Raw genomic sequence first — 23,266 nt, 5'->3', positions numbered from 1 at the left:
AGTCCATTTTGGGTCCATTGCATTTTTCTGCAAACATGGTCAAACCCATAATTCAAGCAATGATAACTCTCACCTGCAGGTGGCAGTATTTCTTACTTCTACTACCTGTACTTAATGTCAAGTTATAGTCTGAGTGGGATTGATGTGGCAATTAACAACAAGTGACATTTAACGTCATACATAAGCACAAATATTTCAAAATTTCTTGCAAATATTTGTAAATTAGCACCGCAAAATGTGACTGCAAAAAGTAAATCAAAATTACAAAGTGAAAAGATGCGCAATATTTCATTTTAAGAAGTACTTATCGAATGCAGACACAGCTTTGACCCTTTGACCTGATCCTTCGAGACTGTACATGATCCTAATATGGCCCAAAATCAAAATGAGCTTGACCTCTTTTTGCAGGTCTCGAGGCAGACTTCTGCTCTCTCTGTCCTTCTTTCCCTTTAAAATTGTCGAATTTTTATAAGAACATTTTACAAAAATCAGACTGTTTTTTTCTGATTAGTTTATTTGCTTAACAATTCAAAGTTTTAAATATTACAATAACATTTTTGTGGGTATTAGAACACATTTTTTGGCCCTTTGATGTGAAAAAGTTTGGACAGCCCTGATTTAAGAAACAGGAGATGTTCTGAAAATAGATCCTGTTTCAGCAAGCGGAGCCATAAAGAACAATAAGCTAATACAGAAAGTGAAGACGGAGCAGAGGACGTGTTGAACTCTGTTCAGCTGGGCCATCACTTTCCCGGTCCCATTCCAAACACATCCTGCCATCAATGACAAGTCTGGTGTGGAAAACAGCCAACTGCTGGCATTTCCTCAGATCAGATCTGGACGCTGATGTTTCACTGAAGCATCTGAAGTAGAGAAGCTGTGCAGCAACACGCTCATTATCCACGTGGGAATGCAGTGAAGCCGGTATGCTGAGTTGTCTTTAGTCCCATGATGTATCTGTTCAGCTGGGATCTGACGCTCTGCTTTTTAATATGGGAATTCTTTAGTTAGGCACCTTTTATAATATTCTGAATGTAGTATTTGTAAATAATGTCTCTTATTTCTGTCTCTTTATTTATTTGCAGATTTCCCATCGTTCCCAGTTTGCTGCTTTAGTCCATCTTCACTTCAAACACAAATGCCACACAGACAGGCTGTTAAATACTTCACATGCTTGTTACATCACTTCCTGTCTAACCTCCACTGCCTCCTCCTCCCCCCACACAGAGAGGGACCATCATTCGTCCTTTCATCTTTAAACGCTGCTAGAAAAGCAGAACAGGAATTGTGGGAAGAGAATAAAAATGATGACCAAAGACGATTTTTGTGTGTGTGTGTGCATATGAGTGTGTTCACACCTCTCCTTGCGTTCCTCTCCTCCAGGCGTCAGAGAAGATGGAGCTGACCACACTTTGGGAGCGGGTGTGTCCAGATGACGTCAGCTCTGACACACCACTGTCTGACTGACTGGAGTGGTTGGACTGCGACTCTGCAGGGTTCATCAGGAGGTCAGAAGTTGAGTCGACAGCAGCCTTATTAGGTCATGATGCTCAGCGTGGCTTACTAGGACTAAACCAATAGTTTTAAATTGCATTCCTCAAGGGCCAGACTGCTGCCACTTTGTCCCATTGCTTGAATCAAACAACTACTCTGCCTCATCAACATGCAGTCAGGCTCTTCAGAGCTCTGCTAACCAGCTAACACTGGAGCCGGTGTGCTGAAGCACACAGACACCTGAAGTAGCAGGACAGCAACGCTGAGGACTGGAGTTTGAGACTGAAGGATCTGAAACAGACCTGGGAGGCTGGATGAGCTGGAGCCGGACTTGATGGAAGAAGAAGAGAGGGAAGACCAATCGTAGGTGGCCTCTGTCCTCCTCATGGACTCCTGGAAGTTGATGTACAGCTGCTTCCCGTACTGACAAACACACACGCAAACACACATGTACAGCTTAAGAGCCATCTCACTCTCCTGTCCAATGTTGCTTCAGCTCACTGAGGCTTGTGGATGTTTCTTCTACAGAGTTATCAAGCTTTTCAGCTCTGCTGAGGTGTGGAGTTTGACTAGGCTGTTGGAGCTGCTTGATTCTCTTTGTTTTCAGCCACTCCAAAGTTGAATGGATGTGAAAGTGAAAGTGAAGAAAGGTCTGACCATGTGAAGTGGGCCCAGTAAAAACAGTTACCTCAAATTATTTAGCTATAAGGTCAACTTGTTTCTAGGTAACAGGTGGATGGCTTCCCAGGTGACTGTCATCTCCAGTCTGTAAGCTAGCTTAGAGATGCAGGACATAGATGTTACTATGTGCTGCATAATAATCAGTACCTTTGCAATGCGAATACTGTTGATCCATTGTTGGAGAGTTCTGATGTCATCACAGCACAGGTACTTTATATACTGAGACTTCTTCTGGATCTGGGGGTGCTAAACACACGCACAGTTAAAATTTCAAACATCCATCTGTGTGTGATTAATTGTGGCTCACTTAGTTGTAAAGTTGCTAATATAAATTTAAATAATACAATTCATTGAATAGGTCTGTATTACTACTTTAACTTTGGAGTGTAAAGACAGTTTTTGACCAGTAGGTGGCAGCTGTCGACCATGACTTGAACGTCTTACCTTCAGCACCATGCAGAAGTCAGTGGGAGCCTTGTACTTGCTCTTGTAGTCATGGCCCAGGTAAACATTGACGTGATCCAGCTGGAGGAAACACAACAGGTCCCTGGACGTCTGAAAACAGGCCAAACGGAGAGCTCTTGCTTTACTACACAAACACAGATGGTCCCTCCACCCGGCCTCCATCCGTCACACACCTTGGCCTTGCCCTTTGGGACGTAGTAGATTCCAGACGCTCTCAGCAGGAAGTAACGTTTCTTCCATGACTTTTTGCCGTCCTCTTTGAGCCACAGCACTCCCTCCATCTCAGGGACAGACACCGAGCTGCCTCCGAAACACTCCTGGAATGCAAATCGAAACTTTCCCTGTCAGTCCATTGTCTCTGCCTAAAGATTTGCAGGTAAAAAAACATGGGAGTGTATTCGAAGAAAGCCGAACTAACCCACCTCTAGCAGAGCTTCTTTGTTTCTCTCCGCCATCTCGCACGTCTCCTTCCGCCCCAGTAAGTAGTTCTGCAGCAGACGGGAAGCATGTGAGGAAAGAGGAGCAGGTTTCCAGATGTGGGCAGATGTGTGTGTTCTGTTTACCTGTGGGTTTTTGAACAGGGCGTACTTCTCGATGCGCTCTGTAAACATGAGGCGGTTCTGGCTGTCTCTGGTCCAGTTCAGCAGGTTCTCCACCAGGTTCTCGTGATCCTCGAAGATCCGTTCTGCATTCAGGGAGACGCATCAAGACATGAAAATCAGAAAAAACTGATTATTAAAATGATTTTTTTTTACATTTTCACAAGATTACCATCAAATAAACACGCAATATGGGGAACTAATACACCAAAAACAAAAACTGTACAACTGGATTAAATGAAAGCTTTATGTCAGCATTGTTCAACAGGAACAAAGTATGTAGCTTGCTCTGTGTTGACCTGAATAACTCACATCACCAATGCTACGTAGTTAGCCACAGTTTTTAGATAGCACATCACTAACAAGTCAAACCAGGCCAAAGCCATGAAGTCTACAGCAGCAGACATGTGGCCCCAGTTCAAAACACCTTTAAAGAGACAGAACCACATCGCCACAATCCCTCATCAGATTTATAAAAGAAGGTAACGGCTTCATGGCTTCACCAAAGCTGCTGCTGACTGAACTAATGATGCTAATGCTAATCCACGACTTGAATCCATTAGTCAGCAAAGGTTTGTTTATTTCTTTTCACACAGATGGTTCTTATTTGCTCAGTATCCTGTTACTTCATTCACATCAGAATAAGGTTAAAAAAAAAAAAAAAAAAACAGAAACATTTGTCTTTCCTTTTTTGAGAAATGTACCAAACTGGAACTACATAGGCTGCTCGGAACAAACTAACACTTTAAAGTGTTTCATTCTAAAGTGTTAATTTAGGAACAAAGTGTTTGAAAGGCAACAATGTTGAAAAGAAATAACTTCTGTAAAATAATCATATTTTTTGAGTCCCACATCCAACACATTAGATCTCATGACTTGATTCAGGTTTTAAACCCTAAACAATCCAATAAGAAAGGTTTTAAATAGACATTTTAAAACTAGACATTTTATGATAACATAATAGGATTTTAGAACCAACATAATGATATAGACCAAAAACAAGACAAATGAGAGCCAGAATCCATGAGGACCAAGGCAAGCCAGTCAGAGTCATGAATCTGAAGACAGATAACATGAGAAGCATGAAACAGTGCTGGTTATTTTCCCACCAGGTTCTGGTTGTTTTGTTCCAGACAAGCCCTGAACAAAAACAAGGACACTTCACACTGACTATGAGTCACTTTGTATCCACCTGGGGAATGTTTCAAGCCAAACAGAGGACTTAAAGTCATTTTCTATAGTGGCAGATTATTAATCTTCCAAAAGAAAAGACTCCAAAAAATAATATCTAACATCATAACAACACATTCCTGAGCTAGTGGCTGAATCACATTGTAAAGATTAACACTACAACAGGGGAAACCATAAACTAATGGAAATAGAGCACAATACAAAGTTTGAAAGTACAATGCACAATAAAACAGATTATAATGGTAATTGTAATTATGAGATTTTATATCCATATCCATTTTGCAGATACAAAATGAATGAAATGGAATTCTATTGGTCAAAACAAATTGGAATTAAGAAAACTGACCTGGAGCTACATGATGCATATCTGCTGATTTATTGTTTTATATGCTCAGCTTTTTCTGGCTTTGCAAAGACAACACCAACCTAAAATATGTAATTTAATGTTAACATGAACATTTAAAAAGAAGATAATTGCTGCTCTTATGTCCCGCAGGGGAAATAATTACAGTTCGAAGGTCATAATCTAACAGGAAACCAGTTTAAGTCCAGGAGTCCAAAAGCCCCAATTCTTCAACTCCATATCCAACTGAGTCCCTTCACTACCTGAATGCAGGTTTAAGCTCCGCTGATGCAGAACTGTGGCATGTAGCTCAGCTCTTAGCCTTCATGCTCCTCCACTTCCTGAAAGCTGGCATTCAGCAGGAGGACCAGGATGTAGGTTAAGGCTCACAGATGGCTGCATCAGACCTACACTAACACAATCAGTGCTAAGCTAGTGCTTGTAATACATTGTGTGCCACAGACACACATCTCAGCCCTTTAGCATAGCTCATACTCTGTGTCTGAACAGTGTGAGTCACTGCTGGAGCTTTTAGCTCAGCTGCATTTACATAATGATGGAGACTGAAAGTGTCACTGGCTCAATAAAATCACTTACACAATTTAAAAAGATGAACTACTGTGCCTTCATTCTGTGTACACAAAAGCTTATAAATATTTGTAAACAATGTTCCCTCTAAACTGCGCGCCTGCGCAATCGCGCACTGCTCACGTAATCTCAGCGCACAAGAAAATCTATGTAGCGCATAAAATAAAGTCCGACGTAAAGTGGACATTGAGCTCAGACATCAGTTTTGACTATGGACCAATAAATTTTTTTTTCCGTACTACTTTGCGATCGAACTCAGTGAGTGACATGAATCCAGCCAATGATACGATACGGTTCACTTTCGCTGATTGGAGTGTACAGCCAATCAGCATGCGTTTAGGTGCCTTGGTCATATGCGCCGTGCAGGTGAGAATAGTGCGGTAGAGTTAAAAAACGTGAAAGCCATCACCTTATGTCTACGTGGGACATCCACTCACCAAGCCAAAGTAAAAAAAAAAATAAATGCACTTCTATTATCAAATGGAATCAAATCAAATGAAAGGAATGGTCTGCATTTGATATTGAAATGTTGAGTTCAGACTTTTGACTATGGATAAGCAGACATTTGTACACTGGCAAAGAAGTATGAGGCCATTCTCCTCCACCCACAGATTATGGAGGCCATTAACAGTCAATATGCTGAATTCAAGTATATAAAGCAAGAAGCAGACTGACCCATCAACCTGGGCTAAGTGAACAACCACTGAAGAAGTGAGAAGAAGTGAGAAGGGCAGACGTGAAAAAAATTGTAATTAAATATTTTACAAGAATTTATACTGCATCACAAGCTACAGAAAACATTTCATTGTGCAAAATGTGAATGTTTTAATATGAACAAACATTTATGTCTGAAAGGTGTAATGTCTCATTTCTCACCCTGGCTGAAGCAGGACTCTTACTTATAGCATGCATCTCATGAACAGCAATGTTTTCTTTTCTTTTTTTATGTTAATTGAGCAAATCACTTAAATTAAAAGCAAACAAATGAAAATTGCTGATGTAATTTGATTTTTTTTAATAAGCCATGCAACTTTCTATGATCCCAGATTTATGATACTTGTGCGTGGCCACGCCGTGTACACTGATGATGCTCACAGTGGTCCTCAGTGTGCTCAGGAAGCTTGTGTGTATGCCCAGACACATGAAAAATTAGAGGGAACATTGTTTGTAAATACTACAAATTTACAAATTTATAATGTCCCAGTTTTTGTCTATAGCAACTGGATCAAACTCAGTTGTGTGAACATTCAGTCAGCAACACAGCTGATTATATCTGAGCTTCACATGGTGAAGCTGTGTGGAGGTGTGCACTCACCCATCTGCAGCTCTGTGATGGTTTCCACCAGGGACCAGTCTGGACTGTAACCACAGTGAGATTTATCCAGCAGACTGTCCAGAACCTGAAGCATAGGAGACATAGTCAGGTCCAGCCATGCCGCCATAAGTCCTGGACTGAGCTCAAAACAACTATGGCTTCAGATTAGGCTGTAGACTGGTATTAATAAAGACACCGAATGACTGTGAAAATAAAAAACAAAAACACAAAATACAAATAAAAAAATAAATAAATAAATAAAAAGTCCCATTAGTAGACCTGGGATTAAATTTAAGGTCAATTTACGTTTTAGATACATGAGTGTAAGATTTTTGCAGGAACGTTTTTCATAGATGGAGATGAGGATTATGTCTGGAAGGATGAACTCTGGACAAAAAGCTCCATGTTCCCACAAAAGAAAAACATTTACCCCTCCACTAAAAACAACTATTCCTGATCTCAAACTTTATAAAACAAAAAAAAACAAAACAAAACAAAAAAACACCAGAATCTGTGGTGGTCCTATTGGTTTCCAGAAGGTGTACCTGTCGGACTGTCTGTCTCTCGTCCACCATCATGGTCTTTGAGCTCTCATCTGACAGATGAACACGGATCACCAGCTGTGAAGAAGATAGTTGAGCAGAGGAGGTCAGTCGTCATGTTCAGAGGAGCAACGCCTCGCCCAATCAGCTCTTAGAGCTCTGACTGGGATCCAAGGCTTCATATCACAAAACAAGAAGAGGGAGCAGCTTCTGACATGATTCCAACAAACTTTGCTTTACTTTGATTGTTTGAGTCAAAATGTGACCCAGAAAAAGAAGGAAGTTCAGGTGAAGGCGATCCATTTCACTAAGCCCAGTCCTCTTATTCTGCAGCATTGCCCTTTACTGAATCACATGCATGAGTGGAATACTTATGTGTTTTCTAGGCACATGGTGCAATTTTATAGCACAGTCAAATAATTATCCAGTTGTTAAATATCAAATATAACTTAAACCAGAAAGACCAGAGGACATCCTGTTCCTCCTGGAGAGCCGTGACATCTTTCCTCTCCTTCTTGTCCAAAAGTTTAAACCTCACCGTGAGTTTAATTACATGGCTCCAATTCACAACACGTCATCTGAAGACGTCATTCCACAGGCTTAATGTCAGTCTGTCTCATCGATTCTAAAACCAGTTGTGATATTGTGTCTCCTCAGATAAAAGGCAGTCAGGAAATTCATGTAAAAAACATTAACCACAATTATGAAAAGTCTGCTGGAACCTGGAGGATCCTGGGAGTTCAACAGGATCCTCCACTTTCTGGACACAGTTAGACAGGACCGGAAATGTCTGAGCTTTTCAACCACAATGACAATGTTGGGATGAGACTCAGTGAGGCTTCAAACATAAGACTGGAAGTGAAACACACTCTGGCTTCATCCCGATCCAGTAACTGAAAACAGAAACATTGCATCAAATCTCATTTTCAGTTGTGAGCCTGAAGGAAACCTGTAGAAAATCACTGTCCAACATGATCACTTTTATCTCTGAGAGCTCTGAGCAGAATCAGTGCAACAGATGATTTATTCCCAAACACTGACACACACAGGCTGGAGTCCCTCTGTGTGTGTATAGTAATTCCAGGTTGTTAATCCAGTCTCTTTGGGATTTTAGTTGCAGTGTTCATTATGTTGAGTGGCGTGTGTGTAGTTAGTGTGTGTGTGTGTTGACTCCAGCTGTTATGATTGGAGCTTTTAAAAGTGTAGTAACACTAACCTGACCCAGAAACCCGCTACTCCCAACACATGCACACACCAGCAGAGTATAAATATACACAGTGTGTGTGCATATGTGTGTGTGTGTGTGAAGTTGACTCACCTTCTTCACCTGTGCCTCCTTGATCTTCTCCAAAGCCACCCGGATATTCTCCGCCTTTAGCTTGGCAGCTTGCTCCTCCTAAACACCCACATACACAGATCACAGTTGAGAAAATGCAAACAAACTGCTGAAAGACCTGCTCTCCTACCTGGTTCCTCCAACAGGAGCTCATTGTGATAAAATCTCTTGTTTCTACGTCACATCAAATGAAAACTGGGTGATGTCGTTGATCTAGTTGCTCTTTGACTTTGACAGCTGGATGAGTGGCTACGCTTTGTCCCACAGGGATGTCACCCTGTGCCCACCCTCCCCAACCCAGTGGAGGAAAATCCTGTAAATGTTAGTCTCAGAACACACGTGCACTGGCCAGAAAGACCTAACTGTGAGGAAGCATCTCCAACACCTCACTACCCGTTCTTCTCCTTCTGCCCCTGTTCACAATCACCATCTTCACCGTCTTCTCCGTGTTTGCACAGGATTGAGACTGGATTAAAACAGCGGCTTCACTGCGATCCTGCTGAATGAGGATTATCTGAAGTGACAGCGTGTGGACCTCCGCCGGACAGCAGCACCTCCAGATCCTGCTCTGCTTCAATGGCAACCAGCCGATCTGTGATGGAAAACCACCGGAGTTTCCAGACTCCAGTCCCGTCATATCCTCCCTGGCCAAGAGAGACGGAAGAGGAGATGGGAGGGAAGGAAGGTTGGCTGGGGATGGGGGAAGGCCAATGAGCTGTTTATCTGGAGCTGCCGTGCCCCTTCCTCCTCCTCTTCCTCCCTGTCTTCAACTCTTCCAGCCGTCCTTCTCTTTGTTTTCTCACTCTCTCTGTCCAAATCAGCTCAGAAGACAAGCATGTGGCCAGCTGCCTGATGTCATATAAAACGCACACCAGCACACATCCTTGTACTTCTAGAAAATGTCTGGGTTATGTCTAACCCAAACATTTTCTCTAATCCTAACTCCTACTAGTATATTCCTGACCCTAACCTTAACCAAAACTTCATTCACATCACACCTCTAAGCCTGACTTGTAGAACTGCAAAAAGTGAGGAGCAGGAAAACATCCTCCATCAACAAATAAATACTGTGAAACTAGTGCTCTATATGTAGCAAATACAAGTACACACACACATTAATACTTTGTTCACTGTATGGACCCTTTTAATCAGGTGGCAATAGGTGTACACCAAGCCTCCATAAAATCAAAAATATACCTAATGTCATGTTCAAGAAGAAACTGCTGCTGGAGTCAGTTCTTAATTGCTTCCAATATAGAATGCAGACAAAAAAAAAATTTTTATTCCAACCATTGAAAAACTAACTCTTAACTGTTTCTCAATATTATTCCATGTCACATGTTTTCCTAAGATCATGCAGCTCTACTTTCAGTGCTGCTGCAGAATGTAACAACTTTAGAGTCAACATGCTGTTGTGACAGTGAGCCACACTTAGTTTGTAAATATTTGTCCTGTTTGAAATAAAATTCGGCAGCTGATGTGGTTTTGCACATCTTGGTCTTTGCTCTTCTGTTTACACAGCCAGCCATGGCTTCCATCTTCTCCAGCTGCAGCCAACATATTCATCTGACCTACATTATGAAGCTAAAATTAGATTCTGTCCAAAAAACATTCAGCTCCCTTTGAAGTAGAGAGGAATTTGCCCCTTTTCAGCTGCTGTAGGCCAAAGAGTAGGCTGACGTGAATCACCGAATGCTGCAGAAGTGTAAGTAGGCCAGCAGTGTGTGTGAGAGAGAGAACTATTGTTTCTGCAGAGGCAGTGTAACACTGACACAGAAAGAGTATTTTAACACACACACGCACACAGCAGCACCCTGAAGTCTCTCTAATGAGAGCAGATAATTACACTGTCAGCCTAATCACGGCTGCTGGAATTAGACCGGCCCCGAAGCTCATAATCTGCCGGCAATCTCTAGGTCCATTGCAGCCCTGCCCTCCCCCTTCTAATCTGGCACCATAAATTGAAACAAAATGATGTTTTTTTTTTCTACTTTGACTCAGGAGTCAGAATTACTGGAAGCAGGAAGCGTAGTGAAACGGCGATCTGCGGCTTGATCCAAAGTGGTAAAAGCTGGATTTAAAGTAAATGGATCTTGGAAGGATGACATCAGAGTAAAAGCATTTGTTTGGGTTTGATGAACTGGCTAAGACTGAGATCCAGAGCCAGCTCTGGACTTTGCTCTAACAGGTGCAACTCAGTGCAGGTATGATTTAATCATACAATAGGAGCAACAAGCTCTGTTGCTAAGGAACATCCTTTTTGCTTCACTGCAACAACACAAAATCTTACCGAGTATTTTGTCTAGTTTTTGGAGCAATATCTTCATTAAGGTGAACTAAAACTAACCTAACCTACTAATAACTTTTCAGATGGTGATAGGACCATGCATTACATCAATAATTCCTTAATATTGATGAAAAAAACTAGTTCCACAGGTAGATTATTTCACTTATAACATGGAAAAAATGTCTTGTTATAATTGAAATAATCTGCCAGAGGAACTAGTCCTCTTCATCAATATTAAGAAATTATTGGCTTAAAACAAATTCCTGTGTCTGACTGAAAAGTTACTTGTAAGTTAGTTTTGTCTTATTTCAACTGAACTAAGATATTTGCACTCGAAACTAAACAAAATACTTAGTAAGATTTTGTGATCAGGTTAAGTGAGGCACATTTGTTTTTATCAAAAAGGAAAAACCTTAGAACTTGATGGAATACTACCTGCTAGATGCTCTCCGTGTGTGCATGTGTGTGTGTGTGTGTGTGTGTGTCTGTGTGTGAATCTGTATGCAATGCTTTTGGGAATCTCCACCTTTTCTCCAAAGAGGATTATCCATTTCACACATTTCTGTGACGTCCAATCATTCTGCCTCCTCTGTTGATCATCCAATCACATCTCAAGCAATTTTTATCCAATCAGACCAAAGCCTGCTGACTTACTTCCACACTGAAAGAAACCTTTGCCCTCTGGCTGTTAAGAAGCCAACAGCTTCACCTTTAGAGCAGCTGCATGATCACGGTCGCTTTTGGAGCTCTGCATGGGGATTCACTTAGATTAATCTGAACTTAATCTGGCCTCAGAAGTGCCCTGAATGCATTAGAAAAATTAAAGTAGAAAGTTGTTTGTTGCTGATAGTAGACTCTGGCATCTGCCAGCAAACAGAGAACAACAAGCATCACAATAAGCAGCAGCTAGTCCCGTTATCTCAACTGATCTGCATTATCTTCAACTTTACCTGCTAAGCTTCATTATTGCCATTGGCTCAGATCCAGGAACTGATGAGGTGACTGCAGCGTATGACCAGAGATTAGAAGCAACAATAAACTGAGGACTGAGGTCAAACATGTCATCCCTAATTACTGATGAAGTCACTGGATTAATGCAGCAGCTATTCGCACACACACGCATGCACGCATACACACAGAGACATACACACAGAGACATACATAACACAGTGTGTTTGTAAGTCCATTCTAAGACTTAGAACTTGATCGCATTATTTTGATAATAAACCCCAAAAGGCATTGCCAGTATTAGCACCAAACATAAATATTGTTTTTGAAATGGGCATCTTCATAACGCCGTTTACTTTAAGAAGTGATATACAGAGGTGAACTGCACACAGTAACCATTTTTAATCAAACTTTCAAATTTACTGATATTTATTGACGTTCTTGTGGAACTGTGGAGACACACCAACATTTCTGATCATACTATCAGTTTTCTTTTTTAATTTACCATCAATAACTGAAGCTTTTAACAAAGATGAAACAAAATTCATATCACAATTTTTACAATATTTATGATAAATGATAAAACGGCACGATAAATGCAAAATCCTAACTTCCATTTATTTCTATAGCCAAGCTCAGACTCTACACCTAGAGTCTGAGCTTGGCACCTAAACTACACCTAAACTTAATCCACACCTTAACTCTGAGCCTTACCCTTAACCACTAACCCTTGACCCGTAATCCCTAACTCTTGACCCCCAAGCCAAAAGCAGCACTTCTACTTGTGGAGCAGTGGATCTCCACAACACATAGTTTGTGTTAGGAAAATCATCCCTACAATGTATCAAATACAAGGCCACACACACAGACTTAAAGGGCTTTCAGTGTTTAAACTTACCTGCTGTTGGTTCATTAATGACAAACCTTATGGAGAAGTGTGATCACAAAGGGGATGTCCATTATTGAACTTCTTAGGTTTTAAATTTTGTCTGCCTCTATTGAACTTAGTTTTTAAATTTTGAATACACTAAAAAAGATGTGTTTGTTTTCAATGTCCAATATTAATAACACAAAACTTCTCCTGTTTTCAGGTAGGATTATTAAAATGATTGAGATCATCTGAATACCAGAATCACTATAGAATATTTCAAAGAATGTTTTTACGACTTTCTTCAAAGTGTAAACTTTACAAACATGAGGATCAGTACACCTCTCTACTATTTTAAAGGCCGTCTGATGATGTCACGGCTTTGCAATCTTCTGATAGGTTAATTCACAAACTGTGACTGAATTGGTATCAGAGTTCAAGACAAAAATTAATTATGTGTCCCTGAGATGAATGTGTTTGCCCCAAGTCAAACTCAAACAAAAGTACAAAAACCTAAAACCTGTATTGACAAGAGCTGAAAGGCCACTCACAGAGGAAGAAGCCATCACTTAAAAGACCACAAAAAGAGAGTTAACAATTTAGGAATTTCATGTGATCTGATGAAATAATGAAGAAAAAGCCTGAGAACGTCATCCCACCTATAAAGCATGAGAGTGGCAGCATCATGTTGTGGGAGATGCGGGTGGTCTTCACAAAGCAAATGTTTCCACGGGGAAAAGGCATCAAGTTACATCTGAAGCCACTAAACAGGAAGTTGAAGTTTAGCCACCGACTTGAAAGTGAACGTTTTGAAGTGGCCATTAAAAAATCCTGAACGTGTCCCACAGAAAAGGTGTGGTCAAAGGTGAAAATAGATGAGTTGGACCCGCTTCACCTGGTCTGTCAGGAGAAGCGGGTCACAACTCAGAAAACTCTTATGAGATCATCATGGAAGCAAATCCAAAATGGATGCATTTAATCAAATTTTGTCATTAAACAATGGAGAAAATAGTAAAACTACATTTTTTATATATCATTAATTTGAATTTGCTGTGACAAAGACAAATCTGAATTCTTATAATGAGAAACACATAATAATAAATAATAGATGCTAAATGATAAGCAATGTGGTAAATGCTCACCTTTAATTGTTACAGACCTCAAACTGGAGAAGTTTGGTCAAACTTAATGTCACACAATGACAACAAAACATTTGCTGCACAGCAGGCATCTGCTGTTATCTGTGGATAAAACCAACATGATGATTATGATTGCTAGCTAGCTGTTGATTAATCTGTACAACTCCTGTGTGATCACATATCTCACACACTCTGCAGCTCTATGAGCTGTCGGAGCATTAAAACACTCTAAACATGCACTTCCCATTAACTCCCAACAAACCATCATGCTTCATAGAAATGAGCTAAATGACCTATTTCAAAGCAATCCATCAGTTCAGCACACACACCATGTGCTTAAAGGAGATCTACACACATTTGCATTGTGTGGGTTTAACTGAATTATCGCACAGACACACACAATGTGGAGGTTTATGACAGATGGACAGGTCTGAGGACAGACACACAGCATACTGGACCAGGCTCGGGGGAGAAGGAGTGTTGACATGCTCTTAATGCATCATGCAGGAATCAAATAGGAGGAAAAGTTGAGAGGCTGGCATGCGAGAGGAGAGGAGCATGGTTCAGAAGTGAATGAAGAGAGTCACCTTGGTCAGAAGGTGGGGGGGCTTTCCTGCAATGTTTCTCAGAATCAGAGAGGTTTCCCTGTCCAGATAGGAGTGCTTTAAAGAGACACAGAGAGTTCCTGTGAATGAACGGGGCCACCTGATTGGCTGAGTGAGGCGATTTGGAGCAGAAAGCTGGTGGTGAAACAGAGGTCAGTGGAACCAATGGAGTGCTTAGAGAACTGAAACCAGTGAGGAAGAGAATACAGGGCTGGTTCGCCTGCAGGATGGAACAGAATCGTTAGGTCAGACAGAATCAGAAAACCCACGGGCAAAACCCAGTCGGCGCTTCACACTTCCTTTCTCTGAGGGACGCTTGTATGGAACACGTCACTTATTAGTCAGGAAAATTATGAGCTAATGGAACATCAGCTATCTGACACCCTTAGCGGGGAGTGGGGCAGTTACCCAGAACAGCATTAGTAAGGGAGGGCGCTAAAGAACCAGAACCACATATAACTTATCTGTCAGTTGGACCTTAAATAAGTTTCCCATTGCTTTAAATTTTTTATCAGATTTTTAAAAAATTATTATGCAATGACAGTATAAGACAAGCAATCTATGAAAAAAAATAGCTCCTCTCCCTTCTCCCAGTCCTCCCAGTACCACCTGCTGAAATATACCATTCAGTCAGAAACAGCCAATCAGAGCCAAGAGGAGGGTCGTAGTGCTGTCAAGCAGTCTCACCTTCTCCCCATTGCTCTCTGCTACACTGCAGCTGATTCACCACAACAGAGTCTGTCACCAACCCTAAGGCTAGTTTGCCTGGCCAATGATAATGGAGGATAATTTTTTTTCATGTAACAGTAAGTTGTTTCTCTGCCAACAACATATCGACCAGCGAACATGAGATGGACTGACAGCAGTAAGACCCTCCACCTGGGCAATCTAGCAGTCAGGATCTCGAGGATCTATACTTTTTCACAGACAAGCTGTCTTATACCATACTGTCAGGGCATAGTGAGAGTTTTAACAACAGTGTAAAAGATATATTGTTTTATAAAAATTGCATACTGCAGCTTTAAATAGCAGTTTTGGAGGTTTTAACATGGTAAACAAGGCAATTCTTCTGAAAAATGTGGGGACGGTTTTTTCACTGAATGCCAACATTCAGATGGTCATATCTTGATTTTTTTTTTCTTTCCATGTTGTTGATATCAACAGAAAGCTTCAAATCCACACTTTCAGAATTTGTAAATAACCTGAAATACTCTGAGGGAGACGTCTTTCTGGTTTTCTCATGGTAGGACACGCAACAAATAGTTATTTATTTATGCTATGATGGAGAGAATAGCAAGAGAGAATTAGTGGTGAAACAGCTTTTCAAAAATGTTCTCAGTTAATGTCCACTCATACTTTATAACCTGACTACATTTATCTTTTAACCATCTGATGTTTATGTTTAGTTCTCGCTCTTATCTTTTTTTAAGCTTCTGCTTTGGCTTAAATCACTAGAAACCATTTAACAGAATGTATTAGATTTCTTTTGATACACACAGATTAAAAATAATATTCAGGTCAAACACAGATTCTCACACTGATGTGAATCCAGAATCCAGTCAGATTTTCCCTCCAGGAAAAATATGACTGCCTCAATTTACTCAACTCTGAACTATAAGCTATTTTTTAGGGAAAAAAACACTGCCTTTTTATCAATTATTTCTAATTTCTAAATATTAATAAAATGGGATCTGTCTTTTGAAAAAAGAAAATAAACTGTATAATCACAGCGTCTGTTGTGAACAACAGTCAATGCTGTTAAAATATTTTTCTTAGTTGACTTTTATTTTGAAAAGAGAACAAATGAAGTGAGCAGTTCTTTCAAAAGTTTGACTAACGGGTGAATGTTAGCTGATGGTTCAAATCTCAGCTATGTGGGATTAGCATGTCCTCCCTCCCTAAGATCTGTGTTTATGCTTCCTGCATGTCCAATCGGAGGAAAGGGGCCTGAAAGCAAATAAATACTACACTTCTCAGATATTCTTTTCAAAAAAATGTAATAAATAATACTATGAATCCTTCACTCTTATGCAAAACATTGCATAAGTCCAGAAAATCATATAGAATCCCAATAAACTTCCTGCTTCCTAAGAAGCAGGAAGTGATGGAAGAGAACCTCGCCTGATTAGAGGCCTCATCTCCCGACTGGAGACGGATTTCTCTGGGGATATTCCCAGAAGCCTCTCAGGGATCCAGCGCATCCCAAACTGCAGTTATTTTCTGATGGCCTTAAATGGAAATCAGAGCAAGAGCGCAGAGGACAGAGCAGTTCCTAATGAGCTGGGAACGTTGCTCTGGCAGGACAACATTCCCGTACATGATCCTCTTTCTTTGCTCCGTCCACATCCCCTTCACTCCCTCTATTTATTCCCGTGTTTCCTTCCTGTGTACATTTTCTCATCTCTTAGACTCGCTGTTCCAGCTGAGCCGTCTGCCCCCGTTCTCCAGCTCCGGTTGTGCAACTGAAGCCTCGGTCCGATTGAACTCCGTGACCAGAGACTCTAAGCTGCTTTCCGGCTTGCTGAACCCAGATGATGCTCAGCAGCAGACAGCCTCCTAAACCAAACAGCAACTGAATGGTTCCCTTTGAATTAATGAAGACTGCTTAATGAAAGGAAAACGCTCATCTAAGCTGATTTAGCTTTGTGTTGACTAAATTTTTGCTTTTAAGCTGGTTAGAATTAGACAGTCTTTCTTTTTCATGTAAGGAAATGTTTAATTTTTTGTTGAATATAAATAAGTTGTCCAGCCTCACATGTAACAGGGAAACCAAAAGCTAAGAAGATGAAGAAAAACTTTATTTTGTTCCAGTTATTCTAGCGGACTAGTCTACCATTTCCCCCTTCCAACTGACTGGATCACTTTAGTTCAGAATGTTTTGCTTAGATTTGCTGCTAATGAGAAACAGTCACAATTCCAACATTTTTCCACAAACAAAAAAACCCCTGAAAGGTGCGGATTTGACTGAAAGAAGAAAAACTGAATGTCAATTGTCAAGTCCTGATCTTTATTAAATTTAGGCTGTGACTTGGTTTGATTGGAAGCTGTTGGAGAAATTGTGATATTATTAATCAAATATTGGTTATTCTCATAATCTTATAGTATTATCTTCTTTTATGCTTTTATTGTTTAATCTCATTATAGGATTAAGAATGTTTCTATATTGTTGATTTGCTCTGATTCCTTTCTTAGAAGGCCTCACTGATGGAAAGCAGAGACAGTGTTTTCCTGAAGGGTTATCTCTTGGTGAAGAGTTGCCGGATTGATATAAAACTGCCACTGTGAAGATTCACTACATATTCTGTTAGACTTTGTGTCTGGGACGAGATTATCTAATGCAGATAACACTGTCTTAGTTAGTAAATGATAACTGGCGCTGTAGCTATGTGATAAATTGGTTTCCCCTCCCTTTAGAGTTACAGCGTCCTTGTGATTTGGGATCCTGAAAACAATAAAAGGAGATGAGCAGACAAATATGCTTCAGAGCAGTAGGAGATTGTAACTGAAAGCACATCTCTGTCTGTTCTCCTCGCGAGCAAGAAAGAATCTAAGTCTTTTGTCTTTCCTGTCTTTATTAATATGTGTTTTATAGGTGTTTAACCCTAATCTCACACCTCAGGTCTTTTTGTGTGGAAGTGTGTTACTTATTTACCTGGTGCTGGTTTTGCTTTTAATTTAGTTTCACTTCAGCAGCTCTTCTTCTACTAAAGCTTATATGATTGAATAGATTCCCAGTAGTACAGAGCTGAGAGAAAATCAAGAGTGAATATTAAACTAAATGGTAACACTTTATTTGATTGGATGTACATAAAATTGACCTGACACTGTCATAAACATGACATAGCAATTGTTATGAACATGAAGGAGTTTTTCATGAATGTTTATGACTGTTGTCATGAAGAGTCATTTTGCAAATAATGACAATTTTTATGAAAAGTTGCATTAAAAATCCATTAATAGCGTTACTTCAAATAAAGTGTTACCAACTCGATAAATCTGACATAAAGTGTCATCCTTCGTGTGTGTGTATGCGTGCGCACGTGTGTGTGTGTGCGTGTGTGTGGCCGAGCGCTCCAGCTGTTCACAGCTGTGTAATCCTTCCACTGTGGCGCTGCCAACTCCTCATGGAGGAACTGAGAATCAGGAAAATGAATCCAGACCTTCAGGACCAAATCCATCCTCCATCTTTTATTTTTATTTTTGCATTCAAAGTTTTAATCTGTCAGGTAATCAGTTTGACCCAGAATCAGAACTGCAAAGCTTTTCTTCCTATTTATGAGACAATAAATGTTTTCATTGTCATATTGATTTCTGTTCATAGCGCGCCCCTTAGCGAGCTTGACATGTTATCAGAGATAAGGGTTAGTGAATGTGACAGCGATGCTGTCACTGTTTGAGCAGCAGCTGTCCGTGCCTCTATCCTGTGAGTCATACAGGCTAATATGGCTAGCTAATCATTTTTATGAATGATTAGCTAATCAGCTTGACGTAATCCCAGTTTGCAGACAGGTGTCGACGAGTCCTGCTGGTTAAAGTGTGATGGTGCATGGAAAGAACCCGGACTGAAGCGGAGCAGCTACATCAGGATCAGGAGATCTCAGGCCCAGATTTGGACCACACACCAGGAGTTTGTGTTGGTCCATACCTCTGTGCTGGGATGCGCCTGACCCGATCCCTCTGAAGGCTGCAGGCCATCGGATTCGGAGCGGAGGACACTGTCCAGCGAATCCATGGAGGACGCAGAGTTGACTGAAATGCCGGATGCCGAGGTGATGGAGGAGCGAGACGAGTGGACGAACGAGCGCACCTGAGGAGGACGGAACCAGGGAGTGGAGGGGCAGGAGGAGCACTGCTGTTAGATCTGCTGCCAGTTTTTCATGAGACTGTTTTCCTGTTGTTGATCAGCTGATTGACCCACAGCTGAGCCGACCGGATGGGTTACGTACCTCGTGCTCGCTGACCGTTCCCACTGACCCGGTCCGTCGGTGCTGGCGCTGAGAAGACCCTGGCCGTCGCACTGAGGCTGACGTGTAGGAAGAGGCGGAGCTAAGAGAGTGGGAGGAGGTCTGCCGTGCAGCTTCATCCATGCTGAGAGACGCCTGACAGAGAGACAGAGAGGAAAATATGATGTCTGGACAAATATAAAACAAGATTCAGTTTATAAATATAAACTTTGTGTTTTGTGGACAGCTGGCAGCTTTAGGAATCATTTGTAACAAACATGCTTCAGTTGTGCTGTGGAACAGAAAAGCTGACAGGTCAGAGTTACTATAGCAATAGGTCCAAACCTTCTCTAGCTGAGCCGTGATGTCATCCAGGCTGAAGTTGGAGGCCAGCGGCGGTCGGCCCTGGTGCCCGCTCGGCGATCTAATGGTGCCGGCTGGAGACGCCCTGGTGCTGCTGCTGCTGCTGCTCGCCCCGCTGCTGCCCCCCCCACCCGACACGCTGTTCCCAATGCCGCCACCGCTGCCCCCTACTGACTGCTGTCTGCTGCTGCGCCCAGCAGGAGGCTTCTGTCGTACCTGCACACAACACCAGATCGTACAGTAGAAGCAAGCTGGCAGAATGATCGATGGATCAATGAGTCTATAAATCAATAAGTCACTGCCATGGCCACCTTGGTGTCTGTAAGTCCCTGCCGGGTCATGCTGCCACTGCTGGACTTGGTGTTGATGGTGCTGAGCTCCTGCTCAATGGAGGACAGGTCAGCCATGAGGGCGTTCAGGTCAACGTTCTCTCCCTGATTCAGGGCCTCTGCACACAAACAGCATAATGTGGGTGGGAGGTTTCAGGGGGAATGGGGCAGCAGTGGTCAAGGGGGTTAATTGAAGGGTGACCCCCTTCAATTCAGTAATGGAGCACCAATTCACCGTTAATGTTGTAGATGGAGAATCTATAGGAGAAGTTTGCCATGTTGGTCTCCTGCCTGAGAGGGGCTTTCTGCTGCGGGGGGCATTCTGGACGACCGTCATCCAAGCTCTGAACACACACACACACACACGCACACAGAGGAGAGTATGACACATGTATCCATACACCGTCACCATAGTGATCCAACTCCATACTTGTGTGAGTTTGTCCAGTTCTCCCAGCCAGGCTCCAAACATTTTATCCAGGTCCTGGTCCTCCTTATCGCTGTCCTCCTCTTCCTCATCCTCCTCCCCCCTCACCTCCACCTCCTCGTCTGAAAGCTGATCCATCTGAGGAAGAGGAGAACAGTAAACAAAGACTATTAGAAACTGTCTTTCATCTCCATCTAGTGGCCAGTAACGTGTACTGCAAATAAGTCAAACAGGCACTTTGAATTTGTTTTGTTGGTTATGACTGAGGCGTACTGAAGCAGCGTTTAAAAACTTCCAGTTGGGCGGAGCGGCTAAGTTTACATTCAGTCAACTCTTGACAATTCTGAAAGCACTGATAGTGGCAAAACATTATTCTGAGAAATTTCTCTCTCTGAGGCTGAATATCAACCAAAATTTGATCACCAATGTTATGTTACAGGCAGGAAAACATTTCTGATGATAAGGAACACTGCATTGTAAAAATACAATCAAAAAATGTGATAACTGCTAAAGTTTTGAATCATTAAATTTCTTTGATTTAGGCTTTGAAAGAAAATAAATCTACCTCTCTAATTCCAACTTAACTTTAATCATTCATTTGGATGATTAGGATTGGGGTTTGTGAAACAATGTGAAATGATTTCAAGGTTATTGTAAAGCCATAAACTCATGCGATGGAAGCCTACTCTTCTAGATTACAAAAGCAATTTCAAGGTCACCGAGCAGGAATGAATAACCAGCAGGCCTTCTGTTGTCCCACCAACTGAAAACACAACCTGTTACAGGTGGCTGCTTCAGTTCTTAGTGTGAGTCAACAGTTACTCTACATCTGTAGTTTTTTCAACTGGTCTTGATATCCAGTTGTCCAGGATTTTAAATCAGTCCAATTTTATCCCACTAAAGCATAACAAAGTGTGTTGGACCAGTGAAACTACATCAGCATTACCGGTTCTATCCAGACAGTGAGGTGTAAAGACTTCAGACTGAAGGTCAACTGTTGTTGTAGTTCTTTATTTCAATGACTCCCAACTTTATCTCACAATCTGAACAGGAGCTAGATCTTTGAAACTTCTCAACTACTTGGGCCAGGCGGAGTTCTTGAGTCTAAAAATAATCTTCAAAACATGATTCATAACAAAGAATCATAGAAGCCAGAACAGATTTAAAGGAACAATTCAGATTAATGTGGACAGTGTGTTTATATATCCACCATGTGAAACACTCAACAAACACCCATGGGGGAGAGACACTGTTCCTTTGACTGATGATAGCAATAACCATCTTCTTTCCTTCCCTCAGACTTCTGCCTACACGGCCATTCGCACACACACGCGCGAAAATAAACTGAGTCCTACTTCATTTTTAATGTAAATATTTTATACTTTTCTAAACTCAATTTTCCATATTTCATAATCCTCGAGCTTGATTTGAAAAATACTAACGTACCCTATGAATGAAGAAGGAAGGAAGGAAAAAATTATGGAAGTACTAAAGGAGAGAAGGAAGGAAACAAAATGAAGGAATGAGCCAGGTAAAAAACATGGGACACAAGCAACTGAAGACAGAAATAAGAAAGAAGGAAGGAATAAAGGATAACTTTTAGTTGATAGGGAATGCAAATACTTTTCCATGCTTATCTAGAGCTGGATAAACTGAAATCAAATTCCAGGCTGCATAAGAAGTCTGTTCAGATCAGAGGCAAAGACACATGGCAAATTCTTTACAACTAACAGCAGATAAGTTCAATCTAAAACTAAATAAAAACTGTAAAGTAATGTAACGAGATAAAAAGCTGCCTCAACATGTGTCAGTTTTTAAAATATTTGCTCTTTTAAAAGAGATAAAAGACATGCTTAGGAAATATGAAAAGCATTTTTAATTCATACCTTCAACTATAAAACAATTTAAACCCAGCTGTATGGAAAGGCTCATGTCACTGTTGACAACAGTTTCCATTGGTTCCAGCAAAGGGCGCTCTGATTTGACACTGAATAGAAACTAGTGTGTCTTTTGCTAGCATGAAAAGCTTTACGTGCTTTTCTGGTTACAAACATGGAAAATCATGATTATGAACATTCAGAGGAGACACATCCACAGCGTTTCTGTATTAAAACAGAAAAAAACTAACGTATAACAACTGACAATCTAAATGCTTTTATTTATGCAGAAAAACAAGTGCTGCCCAAAATAATATCTCATTTTGATGCATTACCTAATGGTAAAGAAAATTTGAAAAAAAAAATTAAAAATCACTTTAATTGATACAGCTAAATGTTGTTGCTGCAGTTTAAAAGCTGAGTCGGTTTTTCCTGGACTCCAGACATTGTTATTGCAGCTGGTTTCTGCTAAAGACAATGTATTCTAAAAAAAAGTTTGAATTTTATTCCAACCTTTGGATTGATGGACAAAAGAGTAAAAGAGTGACAAATTATATTAACCAGCAGCTAAATATGAATAAAAATTAAATATTTTAGGCTGTTCAACCTTTTCATTCAGAAACTAGTCAACATTAGATTAATTCACTGGGTTAGCTGCCCATTACTAGCCAGCAGTAGGAAGAACGCTGATAGTGTTGTGACAAGATCACAACAATATGAAAGAGCATAAAAGAAAAAAATTGCAACTTAATGGAGTCCTGACTGCAATTTGGTAAATAGCTTTGTACATGCATGTGGCTCCAAGGACACAAAGACAGGTGGAGCAGGGATCGAACCAGCAAACTGCAGAACTCCAACCACCCTCTCCACCATCACCCCTGTTCTTCTGTAGAGAAGTGTGCATGGATGAAGTCAGAGCTAAGAGT

General features: G+C 41.0%; 1 protein-coding gene across 2 annotated transcripts in view; it reads right to left on the bottom strand.

Annotated features, from left to right (window-relative positions):
- The window catches only part of raph1a (Ras association (RalGDS/AF-6) and pleckstrin homology domains 1a), a 64,796-nt gene that overhangs the window by 5,329 nt on the left and 36,201 nt on the right, over positions 1-23,266 (bottom strand). The window contains exons 3-19 of one of the 2 annotated variants that reach the window (XM_055059787.1): positions 20,467-20,601; positions 20,272-20,380; positions 20,019-20,155; positions 19,690-19,923; positions 19,348-19,500; positions 19,047-19,208; positions 14,384-14,458; positions 8,537-8,614; positions 7,222-7,296; positions 6,677-6,761; positions 3,204-3,325; positions 3,063-3,128; positions 2,814-2,957; positions 2,620-2,730; positions 2,323-2,421; positions 1,797-1,917; positions 1,359-1,489 (exon numbers count right to left, since the gene is read on the bottom strand). In XM_055059787.1, the coding sequence (XP_054915762.1) occupies positions 1,359-1,489; positions 1,797-1,917; positions 2,323-2,421; positions 2,620-2,730; positions 2,814-2,957; positions 3,063-3,128; positions 3,204-3,325; positions 6,677-6,761; positions 7,222-7,296; positions 8,537-8,614; positions 14,384-14,458; positions 19,047-19,208; positions 19,348-19,500; positions 19,690-19,923; positions 20,019-20,155; positions 20,272-20,380; positions 20,467-20,601 (2,037 nt within the window). The remainder of the gene's footprint in view (positions 1-1,358; positions 1,490-1,796; positions 1,918-2,322; positions 2,422-2,619; positions 2,731-2,813; positions 2,958-3,062; positions 3,129-3,203; positions 3,326-6,676; positions 6,762-7,221; positions 7,297-8,536; positions 8,615-14,383; positions 14,459-19,046; positions 19,209-19,347; positions 19,501-19,689; positions 19,924-20,018; positions 20,156-20,271; positions 20,381-20,466; positions 20,602-23,266) is intronic. The other variant, XM_055059788.1, reaches the window with a different exon arrangement.

This window comes from Poeciliopsis prolifica, unplaced genomic scaffold (assembly GCF_027474105.1).
Source record: "Poeciliopsis prolifica strain line A6 unplaced genomic scaffold, Auburn_PproV2 SCAFFOLD056, whole genome shotgun sequence".
Taxonomy (NCBI): Eukaryota; Metazoa; Chordata; class Actinopteri; order Cyprinodontiformes; family Poeciliidae; genus Poeciliopsis; species Poeciliopsis prolifica.
This window is presented reverse-complemented; position numbering and strand designations above follow the sequence as displayed.